Source organism: Denticeps clupeoides, chromosome 13, assembly GCF_900700375.1.
Source record: "Denticeps clupeoides chromosome 13, fDenClu1.1, whole genome shotgun sequence".
In the NCBI taxonomy this organism is placed as follows: Eukaryota; Metazoa; Chordata; class Actinopteri; order Clupeiformes; family Denticipitidae; genus Denticeps; species Denticeps clupeoides.
Window position 1 is genome coordinate 21179343 of NC_041719.1, and position 15704 is coordinate 21195046.

Genomic DNA, 15704 nt, shown 5'->3' on the forward strand with positions numbered 1-15704 from the left:
ATCTGCATGTGCACAAATAAAGGGCTGTAAGATTCTCAAAACTCAGATTTTAATTGAACACAATTGTCTACAACTGTACAACAATGCGCCCTGCATTTCTATGTAATATTGACTGATTATTTAATATTTAGTTGGGTTGGCATCATTTTATCTGTGATTCTCACACTGTAAGGAAACACATTCCTTAGACAAACCAGAACATCGCCCAGGCATTCATTTTATTTTATACACACATCACCAGCATATCCATTTTTTAGTTGATTGCTAAGAAAATCTTATTGCATGAAATGTAAAAAAGTGGACAAAAATAGCAACTATGACCACGTGGAAAGGAAAATTATTGGACGGGCAGGTTTTATTTAAAGACTTTAAGCTAATGGCCGGAATTGGCCGGTAATTGCCAGGAATCTGGTAATGCCACTCTTGAGCATCATGTGTGTAATACAGAAGGAAGCTGCTTGTCTTTATGTGATGTTTTCCTGAATGTAGAAGACGAGCTCCATCTCCAAGTGTCCGTCCCCTTTTTGATGGGATCCAGCTTGGATGACCGGTATTAGAGAACTGTCCATAGTCTGCAGGTACTGGGAGGGCAATGGCTGCCCATTGCTCCCTGCCAGGTAATCAGCCTTGAGAAAAACATCAGAAACACAAAACTCCATGCTAGCTATATGCATTATTTAAAGAAATGTGAGTCTTAATTTTCTTATCTTTTCATGTTTAAATCATATAATTTCCCACCTGCTGGCTGTCCAAAATGATCCTCAGGCCCAGTTTGACCATTCCATCCTCTTTCAGGAGTTTGAGATATGGGCAGAGTGCTAGACAGAATGCCCGTGCCAATCTCTCTGTCAGGCGGGTGTAGTTTGAGAGGCTGGGCTGCATTTCCCTCTGCAAGAAAAATACCTGTAAAACATCCAGTTACACGTCAGTCAAGGCTGAAAAACACTTCACCGTGTCACCACTTTCCTAATGTTGCACCATGCAGATTTCATGCAACACAATATTTTCCTGTTTTCAGCACAGGTGCATACAGGACTGTGGCCAATACAGATGTATTTTACAGACAGTGAATGCTCGTTGTACTCCTTTTCATTAAATTACATAACTCATGCAACGTCATATCTGAATGAGGCACATGTTGCATATGCCTGTATGAGGCAGTACCTCGGTCCAGCGGATGACCTTGCCATTGGCCTTGTACTCCAAACGCTGGAACCTCTTGATGCTGGTGATGGATTCCATTGATTTACCATCAATTGGACTGGTAATTCTGCAGCACAGACAGAGTAAGCATGGTCTGGGAAGAACAAGGAGCATCCTCCTCTGGACAGGCAGACTGGACACTCACTCACCCTTTGTTGAAGTGAGACTCCTGGTCCAGCCAGTGTAAGTGAACTGACTCTTGGCTGTCCAGCAGATCCAGTTTACCACAGGTAATGGTAAAGTCCTTCATCTCTCGCAAGGATCGACGTAGCTCCACCATTGTCTCCATGGTGATTTGCACCATCAACCCATCTAGGAGATTGTCAGATAAATGATGAACACACACTGTGCACAGTCAAGCATCCAAATTACTCATTTATAGGCCTAGCAGACATTATAAAATTGATTCAATCTAATCCTACTACAAGAGGAAATCATTTAGGTTTAATTCCAGAAATATGCATTCCCATGACTAGAAATAACTCCTATTTATGTACGAATTTGAAATGATGTATATGGTTATATTCATAAATAGTGTAAATTATATATAAGTACCTTCAACAATGCTAGATTTTGCCAGGTACCCAGAAGACAATTTCAAAGCTCCACTGAAAACAAAAAAGCATGAGCCTGTAACTGGAAAAAACAGGTAATATTGGTAAGCAAAGAACATCTGTTTGATAGGTACATTGTAACCTTTAACAGTAACTTTCACAACAACAGAATCCTCTATGAAGGACCCATAACCTGCTGTTTTACCATATCACAGGTTGTAGGAGAGAATTCGTTTAGATTTGGCTTGTACCTAGAACCTGTTTGGAGGCAGAGCAGAACAGGGATGCCCACCTCGTCGTGGTTTGTTGTGGATGCTAATAGCCTGGGTCTGGTACTGTCCACTGTCGGTCTGCACACAGATGAGGTGGGAGTCTGCATGCTCATTAAAGCAGGCCCCCATGGCCAGCACATGCTCGTTGGACTTATTCAAAGCCTTCATCAGCTAGGGCAGGAGAAAAAAAAAGCGCGATTTATTTGCAGGGCTGGTGGTGGCAGATAGGATCTGTGTTAGGGACTTACTTCGTTGTGACGGGCTCTGGGGATTTTAATGCAAGTGCTTCGAGCCTCCATGTCTACCATAAGACCGGTCACCACTGGCAAGGTGTAACGGTAGAAACGGAAGTCCTGTAGATAATGTATAATGTAATGTATATCATGGATCATTTAAAAATGTGAATATGAATTAAGTTCATGAATTCTTCTTACAACAAGCAGTCTCATGATGGTTTGGCTGGTGTCCCCAAATAGTGGTTTCCTGAAGCGCACGCTGAACAGGGGACATGGGTAAACTGCAAAAGAAAACAGCCTTGAATGCCACACGGTCACACGTTTGGCCTCAATGTGACATCCATCATTTCCTTACACCTGTACTCAGCTCCCAATCGCAGCATGAGCCTCAGGGGGAACGATCTGGCCCAGGGGGTCTCTGCCCTCTGGATCAGCAATCCAAACAAGAAGGGTTGGCTTGGCAGAGGAAGCCCCTCCATGGACTGGAAGGTGGGCTGGATGTAGAGGAACCCAGCATGCTCCTTGCTTCCCAGCAGACCCCTGTCCACAAGCGAGTGACCCAGGTGACTCAGCACCTTTCCTAGAAGACAATGGTGATGTTGGTTTTATGAATATACAAATCCCACTTTTTGTCAGTTGTTTCTGTGGTGTATTAAAGTATAATTACAAGCATTTTAGAAGCCTTTTATTGACAATTACATCAAATTTATGCAAAGAGTCGATATTTGCAGTGTTGGCCCTTTTTTTTCAAGACCTCTGCAATTCGCCCTGACATGCTGTCAATCATTCCTTCATTATCTGTGCTTGGTTTGTCAGAATTTGTGGGGTTTTATTTGTCTACCCCACACATGAATGGTCTAAGGATGCTTTACTCCAAAATGTCTTCTTCTCACTGTGTGTGCAGATGCCTGCTAACATTCCTGAGCAAGCTCTGCACTGGTTGTGCCCTGATCCCACAGCTGAAGTGGTAGGAGACGGTCCTACCACTTGCTGGACTTTCCTGGACACCGATGCAATCTTAGTAGCAGCAATATCCTTGCCTGTGAAGCCTTTTTATGCAACACAATGATGACTGAACGTGTTTCCTTGCTTTTAAAGCATCCAGTCTGCTATTCTAACTCAATCAGCATGACAGAATGATCTCCAGTGCTCCTCAACGCTCTCTCGACGTGTTAATTAGTCTCAGCAGGTCCTTTTGACGCAGGGCTGAAATGCAGTGGAAATGGTTTTTTGGGATTCATTTTCATGGCAAAGAGGGACTTTGCAATTCATTTGATCACTCTTCAGTGGGCAGAGGTGGCCTAGCGGTTAAGGAAGCAGCCCTGTAATCAGAAGGTTTCCGGTTCGAATCCTGATCCACAGAGCGCAGCACCTTCTTTACTGACATACAGTGAATTGCATATGGAAGTGGTGCATATATTTAGTTTTGTATGAGAGATGAAAATGTTATGAATTGTAATTAATGGCTTAACATTTATTATATATTCTGTTCTTCATTAACAGTGTGACCTGTTACACCTTCTTTCTTACTCACTGTCCTGTTAGCAGTGGTGGCCTAGCGGTTAAGGAAGCGGCCCCGTAATCAGAAGGTTGCCGAATCCTGATCCGCCAAGGTGCCACTGAGGTGCCACTGAGCAAACCACCGTCCCCACCCATTGCTCACTCAGGGTGATGGGTTAAATGCAGAGGACAAATTTCACTGTGTGCATCGTGTGCTGTGCTGCTGTGTATCACATGTGACATTCACTTCACTTTATTTTTATTATTATTGAAGAGGCTTTGGAGGAATTTATTAAACTTTAAACGATACCACCCATTCTCATTTTCCTGAGTGACATGCACTTTACCTGTGAGAGCGTCCTGATACAGCTGTATGAAGTGACTGAAGATGTCCCTGGGGAAGCCCTTTTCGTCAGGCAGACACTGCAGCAGCACCACCACTTCAGCCTGGCCGACTGCGTGCATGCCCTTTGACATAACATACCAGCACCTCCGGTTCACATCTGAGGTCAGGCAACAGAGGTCAGTTACTATGCAAGTCTCAAACAAACCTTTCTTCATTTGTTCAGTGCTGATAAAACAGTATGGCATACTGTAATTGCAGTGATTCATCAACATTCTAGTGCAAGTTATAAAAGGTCATTTGACTTTTGAAACTTATCAGCGACACATGCAGTATGTATTTCATGAAAAGTATTTAAATATTCTTAGTTATATGCTAATGATTATGAAAATCTAAATTCCAGGATCTGGAACATTGCCAACAATTAAAATTCCAACTTTTGAATCAACAATGGATTCGCAAAAGACCAACTTTGGTAACGTTTGTTTGAATATATAGCCAAGACTGAAGGATTTAGATTTAAAACCAAATCCCTTCTAACACAATATTCACATTTTTTAGAAGCATTAATTGCTTACAGTTTATGAGCTTCACTATAGCCAGCAAGTTAGCATTTAGCACAAAGACCAAGGGATCTGCTCGGCCTCCTTCCAGCTCAGTCAGGAGTGATGTCTCAGATGGTCTCTCTTCCACTGTGTAGTCTGTGGGGTGGTCAAGTTCAAAGGAGAAGATGCTCACAAAAAAAACGTTCTTGAGTACACATTACCAAATTGCAATCCAGAGCTTAATTTACCCAAATTTAGCAAATTGACCGTGTCTTCATACCTCCCTTGACTCCAGTAGATGTGAGAATAGGAGGAAGTCCATCCACAGGAATCAGGTTAGCAGAGCTGCTAATGGGGTTCCCCACCACATCCCCCACACCCCAGCCAGATGGGGGGTCTACTTCCTGCTAATAAACAAACAAAATCATTTTTTATCCCTCTGTTACATGTTCAACATGGATTGTACAGGAAATGAGGATTACCTCCCCCATCCCCAGAGGTAAAGGCCTGTTTGGCTGGGAAGGGTCTGCAGGTCTTTGAGATGGTGTACCTCCAGTATCCGTGGCATCATTATTGGGCAAAATGTTGTCTGTAAACCACACCTTCCTCTGGCCTCTGCATAAGGCCTCTGGAAAGAAAGAAAGAAAGAAAGAAAGAAAGAACCCATTTTCACTGCAAGCAATCTTCTCCAAACACTGTGCAGTTAGCAGTGACTCCACCAATACCCACTGTTTACGAGGGTGGAGTGACAGCTGACACAGACACGCCCCTCCTTCCCATCCAGGTGTGTTAATGTGCACCTCAGATCGCAGCACACTACACAGAACACCTGCATGCACAGACAAAAGCACCGTCAGCTGGAACTCCACACATCCACGCAGACAGACACACACACGTAAAACACGGAACCCATGCAGAGGTCATCACCCTGCACTGACCTTTCCACAAGCCCGACAGTGGTGCCTCCTCTTGGTGAACGTGAACTTGGCGCCACACTTCATGCACGTTGGTGCCTGCGAATCAGGGACCCACACTGGTGCCACCTCACCCAGAGAGCTGCCAGGAGGTGCGGGCGCGGCCTGCTGGTCATTATCGGGGCTTTTAGAGGTTCCTCCTGTGACACTCGGGGCTGCTTCCTTTTCCAATCTGTGGGCTAAAGGCAACTTGCTGATTGTGGGCTTGCCCTGCTCCTCCAAACCACGTTCACACCGCGAATCCTCCACACCAGGGACCGCAGTGCCGTCCTCCTCCACCTCCTTCTCCTCGATAACACAGTCTTCCTTCAGCCGGGGCATCTGAGGCCACTGCTCCTCGGCTAACATGTCAGTGGTGTTTCGTAAGGTGCTGTAGCCAAAGTGCCTCTCCCCCCACATGGACATCGTAGCCACGGCTTGTCTCATGATGCCAAAAGCAGGTGTTTCAGTTGGTCATGATGTTCAGAGATGCTCTAATGATCTCACTGCTTTCGGTAGAATCCACAAACCTTCTTCCTCGGACCATCAGCAAGCCATTCGCATCTGCTGAGAAAAGGAAAAAAGAAAACTAGAGAGAACAGCCCTTCATTACGCACGGCGGTGACGTCACACGCACATGAATGAGACGTTTGCGCTGACTCGGCTCCTCCCCCCGCCTGCAAATGCGGAACAGAACGCGTCAATGCGACATGGTCCCGGCACACAGACCGAGCAGCAAAAACGAGCGCTGGGATGTAATAAAGAGCGTTTTCTCCAGCCTCAGCCCCCCGGCGACAGGGCTGCTCGGACCGAGCTGCAATGCAGCAATGCGACAGCGACCTTTTCAATTACAACCCGCACCTTCACGCTGATATAGAGACGCACTTCACCAGTCTACGCTGAAATAACGCAGTATTGGGGCTTCAACAAATAATAGCTCAGATTCAGTCTTACCGGCACTTCCAGGCTGAGGCTCCAGCCAGCTCGGAGAGGAGCGCTGTGATGACTGAAGCCACGCCCCCTCCCACCAGACTGCGGGGTGGCCCGGCCCCCTCCCTCCAGATAGCGGGGTCGCCCGGCCCCCTCCCACCAGACTGCGGGGTGGCCCGGCCCCCTCCCACCAGACTGCGGGGTGGACCGGCCCCCTCCCTCCAGATAGCGGGGTGGCCCGGCCCCCTCCCACCAGACTGCGGGGTGGCCCGGCCCCCTCCCTCCAGATAGCGGGGTCGCCCGGCCCCCTCCCACCAGACTGCGGGGTGGCCCGGCCCCCTCCCACCAGACTGCGGGGGCGCCCGGCCCCCTCCCACACTACTGCGGGCTGGCCCGGCCCCCTCCCACCAGACTGCGGGGTGGCCTGGCCCGCCCCCACACTACTGCGGGGTGGCCTGGCCCCCTCCCAAAAGACTGCGGGATGGCCCAGCCCCCTCCCACCAGACTACAGGGTCGCCCGGCCCCCTCCCACACTACTGCGGGGTGGCCCGGCCCCCTCCCACCAGACTGCGGGGTGGCCCGGCCTGCTCCCGCACTACTGCGGGGTGACCCGGCCCTCTCCCACAATACTGTGGGGTTTGTTAGGAGGCCAACAAATTTCATTCTGCACATATTAAGTGTTTTATCTCTATATCAGCGTGAATGTACGGTTTGTACATATTTATTTTTCTGCTGCTTTTACCTGTTTCTATCCACTTTCTGCCATGACAAATTCCCACTTGTGGGACTAATAAAGGTTGATCTTATCTTTCTCCGTAAAACTGTTGTCAGAAGATTATCCTAAAAGGTTTTTTGTATTTTGGTAGTGACTGTCCGACAGAGGAAAAGAGGACCCCACAAAATGACTGTCATTTATGTCGTTTAATGGAGGGGAAATAAAACATCAGACAGACATTCTTAACCACCCACATTATTTTATTTGTATTCTGATTTTAAATATGCTACACTCCATATGCTGAGGCCTGTCTACAATTTCACGCTTATGTACATGAGATGAAGGGACCATCATATATCTATAAGAGAAGAATGAGTTGGAGTTAACAAATTATTAAAAAGTGTTTAACATTTTTATTTCATTAACCAAAAATATTAGTAAGATACCTTCCAGAACCACTGCAATCACAACTGGCACTGTGGTTACAAAGCACAAATCCAATAATCACACTAAAGCTTGGTCTTTCTGTTGAAGTGCATAAGATCTGATCAGGCTTGATAAGGGTACTTGATAAGGGGCTGATATCCAGTGTTTAATATAAAAGTCTCTGGTTTATCTAATTAAAAACACTGGAACAGGTCTCCTCGTTTGTCTGCCATCAAGAAGTTTCAAATCAGTTTGCTTCATTTTTCGATGCTTCATCGAAATTCTCTACAAGGTCTGTGGAGTTTAAAAAAAGATAAATTATACTGGATTCATAATACATACAGGTTTAAAGTTTATTAATTCTGAAAATAAAAAAAACAACATTACCTGGAACATCATCATCTTCTTCATCGATATCTTCTGCCTTTGGTGCTTTATTGTCAAGGACTGTACAAAAAAAAAAAAAAAAAAAAAAAAGAAGTCATACACTAATAATTCATTTTAGAATATTTGTAATAGGACTGCCTTTAGCCATGATTTACAGCAGCATTTCATCGTTTCGATCAATGTATTATTTCTATCCAGAATTTAATTAAATTTGTTGCCATGGTGTTTTTGCTGTCGCCCCCGCCAGACATCAGGTGTGTTGCATTGCTAGTTGTTTTTGGTGGCCTGATTTAAATTTTAGTTTTAGTCCAGTCTTTGCATCCAGCTGTCATTTTATTTATTTTAGTTATTTTTCTTTTAGTCAAACCCATTTCATAATTAAAACAAGGTCATCTTATAATTCTATTGTTGTTACCTTGTAGACTCAAGAATACTCGACATCCATTCCAGACACGGAACACGTTCTTATTTGTTCCGTGTTTTTCCACTTCATTATAAAGAAAGTTCGCTTGCAGCCACCTGCTTTCTCATCACAAGTATCCTGAGATCTAATTTATTACGCAGGTGACGTCACCTGTGTGACCGGATGGAAGATACAGGAAACAGAAATACTGCCTGAAAACAATAACGGACCTTTTTCCCGCTAGTTCCTGCTCCTGGTCGCTGGAGCTTTTGTTACCAGCTTGTTCCTTATACCTTCATCTTTGGTGTCTTCCCCTGACTTCATAAACTTGCGGTCATCACTTATGTTTTGCAGTGCCAGTTTGGGAAACACATTCACACGTGGAGCAACTGCTAGAGCTGCATCAATCTGTTTGGCCAAGACCAAAGGCCCGCCCCTCCCTGTCTCTGATTGGCTAATTGGCTTATTGTTGGTGTGGTCAAGCATGAAAGCTGCGCCTGCAGCCACATTGGAACGCCTGAGATCCGGCCTCGCGCCTGAATACCACAAGCCATGCCGCCTACACCAGCCCCAGATCGTAGTAAGAACAAGACACGATGGCTGCATCACTTCATGCTCCTCTCTTCTTACCCTGAAGCCCAATCCCTCCGGAAAAGGGTAGATCTGGACTAATACATCATAGCAAACTCAAGCCTTTTTTCTGATTAACCTCACTGAAGGTTCTTAGAGGCCACCACTGCCCCTAAGAAAGAATGTGGGGCCTTGAACCCAGGTGATCAGTAAATGCCAATCACGATCATTCAAGATCATTCTCTGACCAAAATTAGTCTGTGAAGTTGCCCTGGATAAAAATGTCTGCATAGTACTTTACATTTTGTAGTTTCTCCTTAGAAGTGTTCTTTGACTCAATAATTTGACCCTTCCGAATTAGATTAACATCTTTCCCACAACTGCAGGATATTATCCAATAGCAAGTGACTCCACCTATTTACATTTACAGCATTTACCAGACGCCCTTTTCAAGAGCGACTTACAGTCAGTAGCTACAGGGACAGTCCCCCCCTGGAGACACTCAGGGTTAAGTGTCTTGCTCAGGGACACAATGGTAGTAAGTGGGGTTTGAACCTGGGTCTTCTGGTTCATAGGCGAGTGTGTTACCCACTAGGCTACAACCACCCTACTACCACTACCACCACCTATTTGCTTTGTTAAATCTAGACGGTGACGTTTTTTTGGATTAAGACATTTTTATTCAGCCTGATTACTACAGAAACACGTACCTTGCCGTGGGAACTGTTCAGCTAGTTTGCGGAGGCTTGTGAGACTGTCGGCTCCCAGCTGGCTGAGGATGCCAGGAAGCATCTCGGTGAGTTGCTTGGTCTCAGCATGGCCTGTGATTGCAAACGTGTTGGCTGACAGGGAGGCCTGCACTTTAGGGTTGTTGAAGTGAATGACCGTCCCATCATCTTTGATCATGTTCACCTGAACACACAGGAGACCAATATAACTCAGTCGCACACTCAACGCCAATACAATTTGATTTAAGCAGCATTTTACTACCTCTTCAATACCAGCAATGTTGTTCACTGCCAGTTTCTTTAGTGAGCTCTGAAGTTTCTTGTCATCAGCAGTGGCTGTTCTGTGCACAACCTTCTTCTTTCTACGTGCAGTGCCCTAAAATGACATCAAGCAGTCCTGTGATTAATTAACTATTTTACTAAAAGTGTCAATCCAGGATGAAAAAAAAATTGATCTAGTTGATCAAAATCTCTGAAAATGACAGCTGCCTCCAGTCTCCTTTTGTTCACAAAACTGTTCCCTTTATCAATGGCATTTGTCATGGGTGACCGTCTGAGGCCCGCTGAGCTGCAACAATGATCAGCTGTACTAAGCAAAAAACATTCACACACGCAGAGCAGCAGCCAGATACACAGACAAAGCCATAATGCGGTAAACAGAAGCCACGGTGTAATGCTCACCTTGCCACCTATTCGGACCTGGGCTTGGAGTTTGGCCAATTTTTCTTGGTTCATCTTGTTTTCTGCAATGTGAAGAAATACTTTAGAGGCAGAATGTTATAAAGAGACAACTGTAGTGACAAAGTATCAGTATTATAACATGTAAGACAGTCAATCCTGGCGGGACAATAATATCAAAATCTACACAAAAAGCAATCTGTACATTTGGTTTGCTTGATTAAAAAGCTTTCTACACTCGGCCAAGTATTAACTTCGAGCTAACCCCCCCCCCCCCCGAGATAAACAGGTACCAGGCTTCAGTAACGACGCCCCGTCTAGCAGCTAACATCAAGTAGCCTCGACAGCAAACAAAAGCGCGACTTTAAACGGACGCCTCACCTCGCACAGACGCAAACCGCAGATGTCCGCTATGAATGTGTGCAAATGGACATCAGTCGGGAAGCCGAGTGCGCGTAGTCGGGCCTGGGCCGCCGTGCAGAAAAGGAAGATGGCGAGCGTGTGGAAATCTGTTGGTTACCACCTGACTCCCTTACACCAAACCGCAGCCTGGAGAGTGGGCGTGGCGGAAACGGTGCGTCCGCCCACTTTCATATTCATTGGCTCGGCCATCTTTCAGGGCGGGACTAAGAGACATCGCAGTGGTCCGACCCATAAACTTAAACACTAAACACTAGCTGTCGCATTCAGTCGCTCAGCAAACCGCCGCCACATTAGGACGGGGTTCCAAGCTCATTCAACCACGCTTCCCTCTCGGATGGTCAGTGCCGGTATTAAACACTAGATGTCGCATTCAGTCTCTCAGCAAATCGCCGCCATATTAGGACGGTTTTCCGAGCTCATTCAACCACGCTTCCTTCTCGGACGGTCAGTACCAGCGAAGATGCCGATCTTCTGCGCCGCGTACAGCTGTAATAACGAGCGAAAAATTAATACGAGGGATCGAGGCATAGCATTTCATAAGTAGCTTTTTGTTTAATTATCTTTTTATGTTAAGAAATTTTGTGTTGGACAAATAAGAGAGTATAATTCATGTTGCAGACCAGAGCATCTGTCTTCCCACCCCCACCCTACAAGAAAGACACAGCTTCTGTAATGACACCTCTATATATTGCAGTTCATTGTCTATAGTTCTTGACAAATCTATACAAAATGCCGATTTTTACCCAATAAACAGGTGTATGTTCACCTTTCATATTCAATGTAAAAGAAAATTAAGCATTTTCCTTGTCTGAAAAAAGTGATGTGAAGTAGTGTTCGTTCAAAACAATGAATCGTTTAAGGGAACGTAATGAACCATGATTGGTTCGTTTCTCAGTTCAGTTGAGATACCGGCACTGTCCTGAATTATTTTGCTCTGAGCTCGGCCTTTGTTCGAAATCTCTTAACAGATTTAGTTTCCAGATGCTGGACTGGTGATTGTGCTGGAAATGCAGTTCCCAACTCTCATCACCTGTTGTCTGCCAGTGAGGAAGTCTTAAGTCCCAAAACCTTCAGCTTCCGTCAGGAATTATAGTGTAGACAGATTGCAGGCTAGTGAATAAGTGAGCAGTGTAGCTTCCTTCATCACAAGACACAAGCTGTTCATTTTAACAGGCATTTATTGCATCTTCAATATGCCGTGAGAAGATAAATAGTAAAAATTTAAAATCAGTAAACATAATTTACCTCATTGGCCACATTACCTCAAGGGGAGAAAATAGGAAACCTCTCTTCATTACACTTCGTCGCTGATGTTAACCTTTCAGCAATCTTTCTGTCTAATGCATATGAACAGTGTGCTCCTAAAACGTACCGAAAATGCTAATCATACATTAACGCAAGTGAAACATCACACAAAAAACAAATGTCAGCTACAAGCAGTCCCCAACAGTGAACATTCAGATGGTCGGGGTGTTGTGTTCGAGTGTCCCTCAGAGAAAAGCAACTTATTTAGCATGTAACATGTCATGGATAAAACCAAACCAACACCTAACCCTCATTGGCTAAAATGCTTGACTCAGTGCAACAATGTGCAAGGGAACGGTCACTTAGCCCAGTTTAGCCCAGCATTCAACAGGACAGGACACTTAAAACATCATGAAAACTAGTTTATTTTTACCAACACTCGGTTCAGGAAGTCATAGTTTCAGGCTCACCTTGTCAAGCACTGAATGATTTGGTGAACAAATCTTTTGAACAATTTTTTTAGTGAACTGATTCTGAAGATTCAGTACATCTAAAAGAACTGCCAGGCCCATCGCTAAAGTGAAGTCATTGTCATTGTAAATCACTGCAGCACAGCACACGGTGACCCATCATACCCACTATGTATAAAGCACTTTAACACAACAAAGGAGCTGAAAGTGCTGTACATTAAAATGTCACCCTTGGTTAGTAGTGGGCAGCCATGACTGGCACCCGGGGAGCAGTGTGTGATAACGGTGCTTTGCTCAGTGTAGGGCTGCAACAACGAATCGATTGAATCGATAAAAATCGATTACTAAAAGAGTTGGCAACGAATTTCCTAATCGATTCGTTATGTCGCGCAATGCGGAGACGTTTGATTGATTATTAAAAAAAAACTTTATTTGAGCGCGGAGTGAACACACTCGGTCTCTGTCGCGCACAGATACTAGCAGAGTTTGGCGCCTCATAGACAGCGCGGAGCAAAAATAAAAAAAAAACAAGGTGTTCCTGCATCTGAAACGCAAACATGTTGGAGTGTTTGAGGAGGAAGAAGGGAGTTCAGCAGCAGGGGAAGTCGCTACAGAATCCTACTTTTGTTCCGTTTTGAAGTGAGGAACGTAATGTCCCTGGTGCTGGTGTTTAACTAGACGGGGACGTAGGAGAACTAGACGGGGACGTACAGCGCCACCTACAGGTGTGGAGGGGGGATGAAACAGCGTTCGGACTGTTCTCTGCGTCTCCGCGTGGACGACTCGCCTATTGTGTCCCTGAGCAAGACACTTAACCCTAAGTTGCTCCAGGGGGACTGTCCCTGTAACTACTGATTGTAAGTCGCTCTGGATAAGGGCGTCTGATAAATGCTGTAAATGTAAATGTTTACCCGTCATCCAGCTTGACAAGCATGACAAGTTAGCGTTAGCGGGTTAATAACAGTAGTAAAGCAGGGGTGCTATAGTTACTTTGCACTTTGCATTAAAAGACTAAAGACATGTTTTTATTCACTAGCCTTTTTTGGACCATTCATTTTTCAATCTGTTGTCATGTATAGCTACACAGTAAAAAAGCTTTTCTTACCTAGTAATTTTGTCTCATTTCCAGTCCAAATATCTAAAAAAATCTTAAATCAAGATTACTAGACAAGAAAAATGGCATGAGGAAATTAAGTGATGCTTAAAACTTCTGTTTGAAATTATTTCTTACCCGATTGGCAGATAATTTTGCTTGTTTTAATCACTTAATTTTGAGATGTTTTATCAGAAAAGAAGACATAATTTCTTATGCTATTTCATGTGTCTAGTAAATGTATCTAGATTTAAGATTTTTTTGAGATTTGGACTGAAATCAGGACAAAACTACTAAGTTAGAAAAGCCTTTTTTGCAGTGTGTGTCAGTGTGAGAGTTTGTGAGGGTATGCGTCTAGAGTGTGTGCATCTGCAGTGTAGTGTAGAGAACAAGTTCTGACATTCAAACAAATCCTGTTCAATTTTCTGATTTGTATGGTTCAACTTTATGGTTCAATTTTCAACTTCACAGCCTTGTGCAGAGTACAAAATTTCTCCTTGGAAGATGCTGAATTTCTCTTTAGTTCAGCTTATAGTCATTCTGCAGAATGGCACCAAAGCTTATGGGTTTTAATGTCACAATGACAATTCACTTCATTTGACTGAATCTTCCAACTTTTTCAGTGTGGTGCAGCAGGACAGGCCGATCTACTGCTAGATGAAGTATCGCACACAAAAAAAAAAAAAAAAAAAAAAAAACAGAAATAAGAAATCTTCCCCCAAAGTTTTATTTCATATACAAAACACTTAGACAAATATATATAAAGGCAGAAAGCACCTGAATGAAGAGAGACAGACAAATTAGAAACAAGTACATGGCTAAAATAATTTAACTCCTCTTTGGGCATTAAATGCAAATCAAGAGGCTGAGTGTACCTGAACGTGTAGGCCTTAAACTGGCTGCTCCTGCAATCAGAAGAAATACTAACTGGAGTTAATTAAGTGTAGGTTTAGTGTCAAAATGTACGAGGAGTAAAAACCATCTAAATAAAGTCGTACCACGTCAACATCTCTGATCACAACAACACCTTTCTCGATTTCGACATCACTCTCAGTGTCGTTGTGTGAACGGTACTCCTCACTGTCTGTCCCAGCACTGCTGGGCTGGAGAGAGAGGGGAAAAGGTACGTCAGACTACTGCACGAGCATAGCCATAATGGGTTTCTTTGGCATTTCCATCTAAAACCGGAGACCTCATAGTCAGGATCCACAGTGTTGTCTTCATCTGCCAACTCCTGGGTCAACGCCTCCACCCATGACTGCTGTTCCAGTTCATCTTCATCCAAGTCATCCTGCTTCCGCTTGCTTCCCTTCCCATGAGGCTTGGTGGGAGAGCAGCGAACCTCTGAGCAAGAACCCACAATAGGTGGGTTTAAAACGGGCCACGACAGGACGATTTCGGAATTCCCGCGTCGGTGTCCCGGAGCTCACCTGGTGACACCGTGCGGCCGATGCTGCTGCACACCGGATAGCCCAGCGCGCTCTGCAGGCGACACGGCAGCACGGACAGCAGCAGACGCGTGGCCCGCCACAGTCGCTTCCGGCCGCTGCGCCACGGACGGGCAGGCGGGGACGGCGGGACGGTGGCCGGAGGCCCGACGGCTCGCCTCTCGGGGGAGAACCGCAGCAGCCTCCAGAAGCCGCGGAACGCGTACACCTGTGGAGGACGCAGGTCACCAGGGCGCGCACTTCCGGGGTCACCAAGGGGCGCACTTCCGGGGTCACCAAGGCCGCGCTTTTACACGCTACTCACCGTGAACCGGACCGGCCAAAGTCGGGAGACCCGACAGAGCACAATGGAAAATACACTGTCTCTCTTCGCTACAGTCCTGCCCTGCAGAAAGACGCGTGGAGAACGTTAGAAAAACGTTAGATTAACTAGTTGACAGCATTCGCAGCGCCCACGCTGATCTTGCCTCTTGGGTCCCGGCGGTACCGGGCTCGATCTCGTAACTGCTGTGGGAACTCATCACCGAAGGCCCAGGACTAATGAAGCGCGCCGCCGCTGCGGGGTTAATGAACCACGCGTGT

The 15704-nt window shown here is 45.4% G+C and overlaps 3 protein-coding genes across 4 annotated transcripts; all 3 read right to left on the reverse strand.

Annotated features, from left to right (window-relative positions):
* Positions 1 to 464: 464 nt before the first annotated feature.
* Positions 465 to 6628, reverse strand: zfyve9b (zinc finger, FYVE domain containing 9b). The gene is made up of 16 exons (XM_029001974.1): positions 6561 to 6628; positions 5592 to 6173; positions 5383 to 5482; positions 5136 to 5281; positions 4934 to 5060; positions 4687 to 4809; positions 4113 to 4268; positions 2621 to 2845; positions 2464 to 2546; positions 2278 to 2382; positions 2050 to 2200; positions 1759 to 1839; positions 1353 to 1515; positions 1165 to 1270; positions 739 to 903; positions 465 to 626 (listed from the first exon to the last, which is right to left on the reverse strand). Exons 2-16 carry the CDS (start codon positions 6051 to 6053, stop codon positions 465 to 467), a joined length of 2355 nt encoding a protein of 784 aa, XP_028857807.1. The 5' UTR covers positions 6054 to 6173; positions 6561 to 6628.
* An 814-nt stretch (positions 6629 to 7442) lies between these two features.
* Positions 7443 to 10988, reverse strand: btf3l4 (basic transcription factor 3-like 4). 2 transcript variants are annotated; one of them, XM_029000687.1, is made up of 6 exons: positions 10825 to 10988; positions 10447 to 10508; positions 10028 to 10141; positions 9748 to 9949; positions 8065 to 8124; positions 7491 to 7971 (listed from the first exon to the last, which is right to left on the reverse strand). In XM_029000687.1, the coding sequence occupies exons 2-6, from the start codon at positions 10498 to 10500 to the stop codon at positions 7925 to 7927; spliced, it is 477 nt and encodes a 158-aa protein (XP_028856520.1). In that variant the 5' UTR covers positions 10501 to 10508; positions 10825 to 10988; the 3' UTR covers positions 7491 to 7924. The 2 variants fall into 2 exon arrangements, with proteins under 2 accessions (XP_028856521.1, XP_028856520.1); XM_029000688.1 differs by lacking the exon at positions 10825 to 10988 and having other exon boundaries at positions 7443 to 7971; positions 10447 to 10504.
* A 3411-nt stretch (positions 10989 to 14399) lies between these two features.
* On the reverse strand, positions 14400 to 15643 carry org (oogenesis-related gene). Its single transcript, XM_029000970.1, has 5 exons — positions 15590 to 15643; positions 15427 to 15507; positions 15105 to 15330; positions 14867 to 15018; positions 14400 to 14777 (listed from the first exon to the last, which is right to left on the reverse strand). The coding sequence occupies exons 1-5, from the start codon at positions 15641 to 15643 to the stop codon at positions 14598 to 14600; spliced, it is 693 nt and encodes a 230-aa protein (XP_028856803.1). The 3' UTR covers positions 14400 to 14597.
* Positions 15644 to 15704: the final 61 nt, after the last annotated feature.

Coding starts and splice junctions, on each gene's coding strand:
- btf3l4 (XM_029000688.1), bottom strand. CDS start 10,500: ATGAACCAAGAAAAATTGGCCAAACTCCAAGCCCAGGTCCGAATAGGT. Junction 9,950..10,027: donor ACATTGCTGGTATTGAAGAG/GTAGTAAAATGC, acceptor CTGTGTGTTCAG/GTGAACATGATCAAAGATGA. Junction 8,125..9,747: donor TGAACAGTTCCCACGGCAAG/GTACGTGTTTCT, acceptor TTTTTTGTACAG/TCCTTGACAATAAAGCACCA.
- zfyve9b (XM_029001974.1), bottom strand. CDS start 6,053: ATGAGACAAGCCGTGGCTACGATGTCCATGTGGGGGGAGAGGCACTTT. Junction 5,061..5,135: donor TACCTCTGGGGATGGGGGAG/GTAATCCTCATT, acceptor TTTGTTTATTAG/CAGGAAGTAGACCCCCCATC. Junction 2,547..2,620: donor ATTGGGAGCTGAGTACAGGT/GTAAGGAAATGA, acceptor TTTCTTTTGCAG/TTTACCCATGTCCCCTGTTC.
- org (XM_029000970.1), bottom strand. CDS start 15,643: ATGAGTTCCCACAGCAGTTACGAGATCGAGCCCGGTACCGCCGGGACC. Junction 15,019..15,104: donor CGGCCGCACGGTGTCACCAG/GTGAGCTCCGGG, acceptor GTTCTTGCTCAG/AGGTTCGCTGCTCTCCCACC. Junction 14,778..14,866: donor CTGTGGATCCTGACTATGAG/GTCTCCGGTTTT, acceptor CTCTCTCTCCAG/CCCAGCAGTGCTGGGACAGA.